Source organism: Hyperolius riggenbachi, chromosome 1, assembly GCF_040937935.1.
Source record: "Hyperolius riggenbachi isolate aHypRig1 chromosome 1, aHypRig1.pri, whole genome shotgun sequence".
NCBI lineage: Eukaryota > Metazoa > Chordata > Amphibia > Anura > Hyperoliidae > Hyperolius > Hyperolius riggenbachi.
In genome coordinates, this window is record NC_090646.1 from 104,502,418 (window position 1) to 104,514,558 (window position 12,141).

Genomic DNA, 12,141 nt, shown 5'->3' on the forward strand with positions numbered 1-12,141 from the left:
CAAACAACACCCAATGTTTGCATAGTTACACAGCACTCAGGTGTGTGAAGCATATGTGTGGCGGCAAAACATGATCACGTTGTGGAGGGGAGTGCGTGGAGAGAGTTTAGTGAGTTTACAGCTGAGGGGAAGAAGCTCATCCATCTGCCCCACCCACGTCTCCTTACCTAGTGTGTCCTCCAACCCCTTTAGATTGTAAACTCGCAAAGGCAGGGTCATTCTCCTAATGTTTACTGTTTCTGTAGCAATACTTGTGATGCTTGAGTGTGACGATTCCGCGTGCCCGCGATGGTCCGGGCACTTCCGGGTTGCGTTCCACACCGCCCTCGCCAGCGGCGGTGGGTGTACGCATGCGTTCCAGAGGACGCATGGGTCGCACGCGTACGTCCATGCGTCAGACGCGTACGTCCATGCGTCAGACGCATACGGACACGCGTACTAACTATGCGCCCCGGCGGCAGGCGACCCGGAAGTGACGCGGCCGGAGGGTATATAGGCACTTCCGGTCCGCGGCCGCACGCCGGTTATAGCGTCTGCTTGCTGTGAGTAGGCTAGCTGGCAAGTTCCTGTGTTGATTCACTGTACGTTCTAGCGTTCTGACAGCAGTCTTAGCTGGGCATTGTGCTGTATCCATCACCAGCAATTCCGTGGGTGCCAGCTAACTTCTGTGTGCTTAGTCAGCCCTGTATATGATTATATGTGTATGACCTGGCTTGAAATTGACTACGCTCCTGCCTGATCCCCTAAACCAGTACCTGACTATATGTGTATGACCCGGCTTGAATTCGACTACTCTCCTGTCTGATCCTCTAAACCAAGATCTGCTTATCTGTACATAGCCTGTCCATTCTCGGGTGTCCGCCCGGGGCAGTGCCCCATTTAGTCGGTGACGGCCCGGTCCCCCGACCGTTACATTATAACCGGCCACAAAGAAATTTACATATCATACCGGGCATGGAGGATTTGCAGCGGCAGATTGATCAATTGGCCGAAGCGGTCAAGGGGTTAGTTGACATGGTCACCCCTTTGGCGCAAGCGCAGGCTACCGCCCAAGCCTAGGCGCAAGCCCAAGCGGCAGCCATGGCCGCAGTGCAGGCACAAGCTGCTGCCGCCCCTCTGGATATGGCCATTGATATGGAGGGTAATGCACCTCCTGCTCCGGCTCCTGCTCCCGCTCCTCCGCCTCCAGGCGAGCCGGTAGTCCCTGCGCCGGGAGAGCAACTTCCGGAGCCTAAGCTGCCCCTCCCAGAAAAGTTCTCTGGAGATCGGGGTTCCTTCAGTAATTTTATGAACTCCTGCCGCATGTATTTCTATGTGAGGCCCAGAGCCTCGGGGTCTGAGACGCAGAGGGTGGCCCTGGTGATCTCACTCTTACAGGGAGACCCGCAGGCCTGGGCATTTAGTCTCCCTCTGGGACATCCTGCCCTGTCCTCTGTAGAGGAGTTTTTTCAGGCCATGAGTGTGCTCTACTCTGACCCAGACGTTACTACTACAGCCTCCCATAAACTCCGAGGCCTTAGGCAGGGGAAGAATTCTGCGGAGATTTATGCTTCAGAGTTCAGGAGGTGGTCTGTGGTCTCCCGGTGGAACGATCCGGCTCTGTTAGACCAGTTCATACACGGGTTGACGGAGACAGTTAAGGATCATCTGGTCAATTATCCACCCCCAGTTACACTGGACGATGCCATCACCCTAGCCATCAGGGTTGATCGGCGGCTACGCCAAAGGCGGATAGAGCGGAGTGGGGCTACCAGTGTGACTCCCCTGATGGTGGAGACAGGGACTCCTCCTGGCAGTTCAGAAGAACCAATGCAGATTGGCTTGTCCAAGCTCTCGCCGGCAGAGAAATCACGGAGACGTGCCCAGGGCCTTTGCCTCTACTGTGGAGGAACGGGACATATGGTCCGAAACTGCCCAGAGAAGAAGTCGGGAAACTCCAATGCCTAGGTGGATCTGAGGAAGTTCATCTGGGCGGGCAGGTAATTCCTCCTAAAGGGCCACAATTTTTACTACCTTTCAGTCTAGAATGGCAGGATAAGGGGATGACGGGACAAGCTTTTGTGGATAGTGGGGCTGCAGGGAATTTCTTAGATGTGGAGTTGGCCAGGAAGTTAAACATTCCCTCGTTGCCTTTGAGTAAGCCCCTGCAAGTCACCGCCATTGACGACTCCCCGTTGCAATTACTGACCCCAGTAGCGGTAACCCCTGAGCTACATCTTAAAATTGGGGTCCTGCACTCAGAGAAGATCACATTCTTCCTGTTGAGTATGCCTTCTACCCCACTGGTATTGGGGTTGCCATGGCTAAGGCAGCACAACCCCATTCTGGATTGGCAGTCAGGGCAATTAGTGAGTTGGTCTGATTCATGTCACAAAAACTGTCTAGCGGCTCTGCCCGTCCTCAGCACTCAGCTGGGGGCACCGCAGGTACCCGAAGCCTATAGACAGTTTGCAGATGTGTTCTCCCCGCGGGCGGCAGATGAACTGCCCCCACATCGGCCGTATGACTGTCCGATCGATCTGTTGCCAGGAGCAATGCCTCCACGGGGCCATCTGTACAGCTTGACGGGACCTGAGAGGGTGGCAATGCGGGAATACATACAGGAGAATTTGGGAAAAGGGTTCCTTCGACCTTCCACCTCTCCTGCGGGGGCGGGGTTCTTCTTTGTGGAGAAGAAGGACGGGGGTCTCCGACCCTGTATAGATTACAGGGGCCTGAACAGAATCACCGTAAAAAAACGCTATCCCTTACCCCTGATCGAGGACCTATTTGGGCAGATCTCGGGGGCTCGGGTGTTCACTAAATTAGACTTGCGGGGGGCCTATAACCTCATCAGAATTCGCCAGGGAGACGAATGGAAGACTGCCTTTAACACCCACGAGGGGCATTATGAGTATCTGGTGATGCCCTTCGGGCTTTGTAATGCCCCTGCAGTCTTCCAGGAGTTCGTAAATGATGTCTTCAGGGATTTTCTGGGGAGATTCGTCATAGTCTATCTGGATGACATTCTGATTTACTCCTCATCCCTCTCTGAGCATCGGAACCACGTCCGAGCAGTGCTGCAGAAATTGAGAGAGCACCAACTGTACGCCAAGCTCGAGAAATGTGCCTTTGAGGTATCCCAAGTACCCTTCCTGGGGTACATCATCTCCAGTTCGGGTCTAACCATGGACCCAGCTAAGGTCTCGGCAGTCCTCAACTGGCCCCAACCGACCAACTTGAGGGCCCTGCAAAGATTCCTGGGGTTCGCCAACTTTTACAGGAGATTTATCCAAGGATTTTCTCTCAAAGTGGCACCTCTCACAGACTTAACCAAGAAAGGAGCCGATCCTACTCGGTGGTCCACACAGGCCCAACTTGCTTTCAAGGCATTGAAAGAGGCTTTCTGCACTGCACCAGTCCTAGTGCACCCAGATGTTACACGGGCCTTCATAGTGGAGGCTGACGCATCCGAGCTGGGTGTTGGCGCGGTTCTCTCTCAATATGCTGGCACTCCCGAGAAATTGCACCCCTGTGCTTTCTTCTCAAGGAAGTTTTCTTCCGCTGAGCGGAACTACGATATCGGGAACAGGGAGTTGTTGGGGGTTAAGTGGGCTCTCGAAGAGTGGAGGCAGTGTCTAGAGGGGGCAGCGTATCCGGTCACGGTGTACACAGATCACAAGAATCTGGAGTACATCGAGTCAGCGAAGAGATTGAGCCCAAGACAGGCCCGGTGGGCGTTATTCTTTTCCAGATTTAAGTTCACCATCACATACAAACCAGGTTCGAAGAACGTGAAGGCAGATGCCTTGTCGCGTTACTTTAGTCCAGAGAATTCTGAGGGCCAGGTCCCCGAGCCTATAATCCCTGCTAACTGCATTTCAGCTGCTGTGACCGTTCCCCTCCTAGAGGAAGATTTCACGCGCCTTCTCTCTTCCTTTCAAGGTAATGCTCCTCCTGGGAAGCCGGTCGACCGCATCTATGTGCCGCCTCAGTGGAGATACAAGGTACTGCAGCAGTTCCATGACGACAAGGCCGCTGGCCATCCTGGACAGGCAAAGACCCAGGAACTTCTATCCCGTTGGGTTTGGTGGCCGTCCCTGTCTCGAGATGCGAAAGCATTCGTCAGTTCCTGCCCTATTTGTGCCCGTAGCAAAGTGTCTCGCACTGCACCTAGTGGTCATCTCCAGTCGCTACCGATCCCTTCCAAGCCTTGGACAGACATATCCATGGACTTTGTGGTGGAGTTACCTGCCTCAAAAGGATATACGGTCATCTGGGTAGTGGTTGACCGCTTTAGTAAGATGTCCCACTTCATTCCGTTGAATAAACTACCCTCTGCAAAAGAACTGGCTGATCTGTTCATTATTAACATCTTTCGCCTCCACGGGGCTCCCGAGAGAATTGTTTCAGATCGTGGTGTCCAGTTTGTCTCTCAGTTCTGGCGTTCGTTTTGTGCTCGCCTAGGTATCACGCTATCATTCTCCTCGGGGTTTCACCCTGAGACGAATGGCCAGACTGAGAGGGTAAACCAAATGTTGGAACAGTACCTGAGGTGCTATGTGGCAGGGAATCAGGAGGAATGGGCGTCTTACTTGCCCTTCGCGGAATTCGCGGTTAACAACGCCGTGAGTTCCTCTACGGGCTTGTCACCTTTTCAGGTGGTTACGGGCTTGAATCCCAAATTTTCTCCCCTGTCGGGCCCCCCTTCTAATTCTCCTATGGTGGAGGACTGGGTGAAACGGATGGCGGAGGTGTGGAACAAGGTCCGGGGAAACCTGGAAAAGGCCACTGGGAAACAGAAGTACTTTGCTGACAAGAGTAGGTCCCCAGAACCGGAATTCCGTCCAGGAGATCTGGTTTGGGTATCAACCAAGAACATCCCACTGAAGCAGCCAACCCCGAAGTTGGGTCCGCAGTTCATTGGACCATTCCCTATAACAAAGCAAATTAACAAAGTAGCCTACAAGGTCAAGCTACCGGGGTCCTTGAAGGTGGGAAATTCCTTTCATGTCTCCTTGCTTAAGTCAGCAAAGGATTTTCGAGCCTCCGCCACCCCCCCGCCTCCGGTGGTAGTACAAGGGGAGACCGAGTTTGAAGTGGAGAAAATTTTGGACTCGAGGTGGGTTAGAAACTCCTTGCAGTATTTGATCGAGTGGAAGGGATACAGGCCTGAAGAACGGCGGTGGGTCCCGGCACGGCAGGTGCATGCCCGGGAACGTGCTCAGGAATTTCATACCAAATTTCCCAATAAACCGAGGTTAGAGTGCCCGGAAGTCACTCCTCAGGGGGGGGGGGGTAATGTGACGATTCGGCGTGCCCGCGATGGTCCGGGCACTTCCGGGTTGCGTTCCACACCGCCCTCGCCAGCGGCGGTGGGTGTACGCATGCGTTCCAGAGGACGCATGGGTCGCACGCGTACGTCCATGCGTCAGACGTGTACGTCCATGCGTCAGACGCGTACGGACACGCGTACTAACTATGCGCCCCGGCGGCAGGCGACCCGGAAGTGACGCGGCCGGAGGGTATATAGGCACTTCCGGTCCGCGGCCGCACGCCGGTTATAGCGTCTGCTTGCTGTGAGTAGGCTAGCTGGCAAGTTCCTGTGTTGATTCACTGTACGTTCTAGCGTTCTGACAGCAGTCTTAGCTGGGCACTGTGCTGTATCCATCACCAGCAATTCCGTGGGTGCCAGCTAACTTCTGTGTGCTTAGTCAGCCCTGTATATGATTATATGTGTATGACCTGGCTTGAAATTGACTACGCTCCTGCCTGATCCCCTAAACCAGTACCTGACTATATGTGTATGACCCGGCTTGAATTCGACTACTCTCCTGTCTGATCCTCTAAACCAAGATCTGCTTATCTGTACATAGCCTGTCCATTCTCGGGTGTCCGCCCGGGGCAGTGCCCCATTTAGTCGGTGACGGCCCGGTCCCCCGACCGTTACATTGAGACTCTACTGTACCTTTTGTGGTTGTACCTACTGTATGTTTCCCTTGTCGCTTTTTTGTGCTTTGTAAAGCACTGCGAAATATGTTGGCGCCAGTAATTATCGTAATCAACAAATTACGATTTCGCTAAATTTTGCATACATTTTTGCAATTACTCTTATACATAATTATGAATTGCAATCAATTGATTTCATGTAGTCATTTGTAATTTCGCATACAATTTTGTGAAATTTTGCGTAATTTCTTTACAACTTTAGCAATGGATAGCAAAGCCTCCATACATGCTATTGACATCAAAATTGCTACATATGTTAAGAATCGTGGGTACAAGTGAAAAAAAATAATTTTGCAAAAAGACCATATAGTTTTTGAGAAACTCGATTTTAAAAATGCAAGTAAAAAATGGTTTTTAAACTCAGAAAAATGACAGTTTAAAAACCATTTTTCTTTGCATTATTAAAATCAAGTTTCTCAAAAACTACAAGGTCTTTTTGAAAAATTATTTTTGTGACTTATACCCACTATTCTGCTTAATATATGTAGCAATTTGGTAGCAATAGCATGTATGGGGGCTTTGCTATTAACCTCTAAAGTCAGCACAAAAATACACAAAAATTCACGAAAATTATGCAAAATTTTAATATACTACTATTACATACGAAATGAATTACTATTTTCTCTGAAATTTTGCATTCCGATTATGATGCGTAATTTTGGCCCACCACTGGCTGGCGCGATATAAATAAAAAATAATAAAAATATGAATGTTCCTCAATAAGATCTGCCTACATCACCTCTGAGTGTGCTGCATTTAGAGTCGTTTTTCTCAATCTAGAGTCCGTGGACCTCTGGGGGTAAATTGAAACCTGTCAGGGGGTCCCCCAGGGGTCACAGACAAGATAGCAGATCTCGCCCCCAGTGATGGTGTGGAATCCAATGTATACTGCACCAGTTTACCATCGACTGCTCACCATTTACGCTTGGCGGCAGTCCAGCAGAAGGGCTACAGGAAAATGGCATCTGAAGCTTAGCACTGGAGTCTATTTGTGTCTTCAGTGCAGGACTCTGCCCACCATTTTCCTGAGGCCCAGACCTACCTGTCTGCATAGCACAGGAGTTCTGCAGCCAGAGCTGCTGCAATGAAGATTGAGGAGCAGAGTTGGAGGACAGAACAGGTTTCACCTGACACAATTTTTTTTCAGATGTCACCAGGGATATTACTGTGTGTGTGTGTGTGTGGGGGGGGGGGGGGGGAGAAATCATTTTAACACAGAACTCTGCCTATTATGTTTTATGGGGCAATCACTGCACGTTTGCGTGCTTGGCAAATAAAAAAACCTGATTCTGGTTCCAATGTGTTTTTTAAGGGGGGAAACACTGCCTAATTATGTATATTTTGGGGGTCAGGGCACCAGCTGCCTAAGTCTGTGTATTTTGGGAGGGAAATGCTACCATTTATTTATATTTTAGGGGAAACCACTGCATTATTATGTGTATTTTGTGGGGATACACTGCCACTGTTTTTAGTGGATAAAAGCTGCCACATGATATGTACTTTGGGGTAAACCTCTTCCTAATTATTTGTATTTTGTGGGGGAAAATGCTGCCAAATTTAAATGTAAATTAGGGGAAATCACTGCCTAATTATGTGTATTTTTTGGGGGGAGGGGGGAGATTATGATAATTATGTATATTTCTGGGTAAACCATTGTTTCATTATGTTTCAGCTTAAAAAACATTGAGGGTACATTGGCTCAGGGATTACCCACAAAGGAGTACATACGCTGAATAGTTTGAGATTTGCAGAATTTACTTGCTTTCCTTAACTTACCATCTTGCCTTCAGATTCCAGCAGAGTTTGTATGCTTGAATTCAGGTCTTTGTCCAGCTTCCGATGTTTTTCTCTTAAGCGTTGTTCAAATCTTTGTTCAAACAGAGAAAACATGATAACTAGCTTATAACTATAATATAAATATATACTGAAATATTCCAAATATAAAACAAAGTATTGTAGAAGTAATCTACAATTATAGTACTATAAATAAGAACTTTAAGATTGCTCTGATATGCGCTACTAAATGTTTAAATAGGTATAGTGTTAGATGTAAGATATGTTTTAACCACTTCAGCCTAACTGTACGAAAATTTTCGTCCAGTTAGGCTACGCGCACTCCCGCGGGTCACGCGCGCTCCCGCGTGCCCCCCGTGCGCGCTCCCGCTGGGGGCCGTTAGCACAGCGATCAATGAAAGGGATTATAAATCCCCCCCCCCCCCCCCCCCCCCCCGGAGAAAAGCCGACAGCATCTTTTCAGACGCTGCGGCTTTTCTGAGATCAAAAAGTTCCCCGTCTTCATACTTCTTCCTGGGAGCGAGATCGATCGCTCCCAGGACTTTTTGACTGTGGCCATCTTGTGGCCAAATAGCAAACTACACCAAAAAACACTTTACATTGAATAAATTCATTTTGAAACATTTAAAATCCCCTGTTTACCTCCCACACCATAAAATACCCACATACAAGTTTTAATAAAAAAATAAAATAAAAAATTACAATAATAAAAAAACCAAACCATAAATAGTTACCTAAGGGTCTAAACTTTTTAAATATTCATGTCAAAGGAGTATATCAATATGATTTATTAAATTATGGGCTTCTAAATAGTGATGGACGCAAATTGAAAAAAATGCACCTTTATTTCCAAATTAAATATCGGCGCCATACATTGTGATAGGGACATAATTTAAATGGTGTAATAAATGGGAGAAATTGGTAAATAAGGTACATAGGTTTTAATTATGGCAGCATGTATTAATTTCAAACTATAATGGCCAAAAGCTGAGCATTAATGATTTTTTTCCATTTCTTTCTTAATATTCCTGTTAAAATTAGTTTAGAATAAATTAATTCTCAGCAAAATGTATCACCCACAGAAAGCCTAATTGGTGGCGGAAAAAACAAGATATAGATCAATTCATTGTGATGAGTAGTGCTAAAGTTATTGGCAAATGAATGGGAGGTTGCTCAGATGTAAAAAAAATCTCAACCCTGTAGGCTGAAGTGGTTAATAATGAAGCGGGGACTGGGCTGGTAGGCAGGGTGGGGTTGACAATGGGCCTTGGAAGGTAAGGCTAGGTTCACAGTGGTCAGTTGCACTGCAGAAAAAATCTGCATGTCAACTTACTGCCCATACAATTCTATGAGCCTGTTCACAGTGACAGATTGTGTTATTCTAACTCGCTGCCAGTAAGCTTTGCATTAAAGTCTATGTCCAGTCTCAATTGCAGTTCACACACATTTTAAGGAACTGGTAAAGTTGTGCAGTAACAGCGCTGCCCTCTACATGAAGTAAACAGACATCACTTCCTGTATACCGGCTCTGTTACTGCACAACTTTAGCTGCCTTCACCGTTGATCTGAAAACTGAATGATGCACAGCAGCCCGCGAGGGGGGGGGGGGGGGGATATGACTCTCGGGAGTAGGTGAGCCAGGAGTAGAGGAGGTAAATCAGTGGCAGCAGCAGCGGGGGAGGGGGTCTTTATACTAGGGGGGGTGAGGTTATATACTGGGGTGAGGGGTCTGGGTATATACTGGGGGCAGAGTGCTGTCAGGGAGTGAGCTTTCTTTTGTGTGTGTGGTAAGTTGAAGGAGTAGTGGGGGCAAGTTCCTGGTGGTGAGAGCTTCAGGGCTTGTCTGCGCTCCCTTATTGTGTTACATGCTGGTTTTGGGGTCCCGAGCAGTGGCAGTGCTCGGGCCCCTGCTTGTCATGTGCACTAGTGTTTGCATATTTTAAACTTCATTTGCAGCTCCTTATGCAGTTTAGTTAGGAGGGGGGCGGATGAGAGGGAGTTTCCTGCACGCTGGTGCCCCCTCCTGGCCATATAGCCTTTGTCTATATGCAACTGAAGCCCTCTCCAACGATTGGCTGAATTGCTCAGCCTCTGCTTAATTAAGTACTGCAGACTAGGTACTAAGCAAATCTGGCCGTATACTAGGGGGATAAGACTATATACTTGTGTGTGTGTGTGTGTGTGTATGTGGGTGGGGGGGGGGGCTGGGTATATACTGGGGGGCAGATCTGGCTATATACTAGGGGTATCTGGATATGTACTAAAGGGGGATCTGACTACCCTGACAAAATATAAGACCTCCCCGAAAATAAGCCCTAGCACATATTTTGAAGGAAAAAATAATATGACAGTGTCTTATTTTTGGGGAAACACGGTAATGTTCTATCAGTCGCTATTCAGTCGTGTCCGAGTCTTTGCGACCCCCATGAAGCACAGCACGTCAGGCCCTGCTATCTTCTACTGCCTATCAAAGCTGGTCCAAGCTCATGATTGTTGCTATCAACAGATTTTTTTTTATATCTGTCTATTTACCTGGTTGCAAATTTGCATTTAGTGTGTGCGTGGAAGGGGTTAATATTGCTATTTGTTATTGAGTGTGATTGCCCTTAGGCTTTCTTCACATAGGAGGAGGCTGGAGTGTGCCTGTTGGGTGGTTCAGTCTTCCAGCTGCTGGTCATTCGGCTGCAGTTACATGCAGCCACATGGATACGTTAGTAACTAACCACCACATGTATCATCATTTGACACATGTTAGTTTTACCCGGTGGCCACAATCGAATGTTACTCAAGGGGAGGGCGCCTCTCCATCGCCAACTGCATTGTGAAACTACAACTGTAGTGAGAAGTTTATGGAGGCTGTCATATTTATTTCCTCTTAAACAATACCAATTGCCTGGGAGTCCTGCTGATCTATCGGCTGCAGTAATGTATGAATCACACCAGAAACAATCACTCAACTAATCTTGTCAGATCTGACAATAATGTCAGAAACACCTGATCTGCATATGCTTGTTCAGGGTCTATGGCTAAAAGTGTTAGGCTAGGTTCCCAGTGGTCAGTTGCATAACTCATACATTATAGTGTGTTATATTGGCTGTGAACTGCAATGCAGACTGTACATAGACTGTAATACAAAGCCTACATGCAGCGAGTTAGAATAATGTGATCAGTTACAACACACTACTGTGAACAGCCCCATAGAACTGTATGGGCAGTGTGTTGTAATCCTATATAGTAATACCCTAACTGTCCCTGCGTCACCCTGTCCCTGTGTCCGTGGTTTTTTGCTACTGCGCATGTGCGCAGCACGGACAGACCGTTGGGACAGAAGTGCGCACGCATGCGCACTCAGTGACTGGCGGCGGTGGCAGTGTGAAGAGACCAAGAGCCCATTTTTAAACCGGCTTAGGTCACCTAGTGCAGAATAAATCTGTAAAGTAACTGACCACTGTAAACAGGGCCTCAGAGGCAGAGGATCATCAGGATAGCCAGGCAACTGATATTGCTTATAAGGAAATAAAAATGGCAGTTTCTATATCCCTCTCACTTCACCCAGGTTTCCATTTTCTAGTATAGTGTTTTGTTTAACCCATTCAGGTTCCGTGGTTTTCACGAGAGAAATGTTCACCTCCCATTCATTAGCCTATAACTTTATCACTACTTATCACAATTAACTGATCTATAGCTTGTTTTTTCCGCCACCAATTAGGCTTTCTTTGGGGGGTACATTTTGCTAAGAGCCACTTTACTGTAAACGCATTTTAACAGGAAGAATAAGAAAAAAATGGAAAAATTCATTATTTCTCAGTTTTCAGCCATTATAGTTTTAAAATAATACATGCCTCCATAATTAAAACTCACGTATTGTATATGCCCATATGTCCCGGTTATTACACCGTTAAAATTATGTCCCTATCACAATGTATGGCGACAATATTTTATTTGGAAATAAAGGTGCATTTTTTCCATTTTGCATCCATCACTATTAACAAGTTTAAAATAAAAAAAATATAGAAATATTTCATCTTTACATTGATATTTAAAAAGTTTAGACCCTTAGGTAAATATTTACATGGTTTTTTTTTTATTGTAATGGTTTTTTTTATTTATAGTAAACATTTTATTTGGGTAGTTTTGGGAGGGTGGGGGGTAAACAATAGATTTATAATGTAAATGTGTGTTGATTTTAATTCATTTCTATTTTCAGGTGTAGTATTACTTTTTGGCCACAAGATGGCGGCCATGAGTTTGTTTACATGACGTCACTCTAAGCGTAACATACGCTTAGAATGGCGCATCAGGAAGTGAATGGCCAGAAAAGGCGCAGCTTCCGAGAGAAGCTGTCGCTTTTTCAGCGGG

At 47.2% G+C, this 12,141-nt stretch overlaps 1 protein-coding gene across 1 annotated transcript in view; it reads right to left on the minus strand.

The window, feature by feature from the left end:
• The window catches only part of LOC137557929 (uncharacterized), a 259,888-nt gene that overhangs the window by 37,035 nt on the left and 210,712 nt on the right, over positions 1–12,141 (minus strand). The window contains exon 16 of the mRNA XM_068271708.1: positions 7,765–7,855. Coding sequence (XP_068127809.1) covers positions 7,765–7,855 — 91 coding nt within the window. The remainder of the gene's footprint in view (positions 1–7,764; positions 7,856–12,141) is intronic.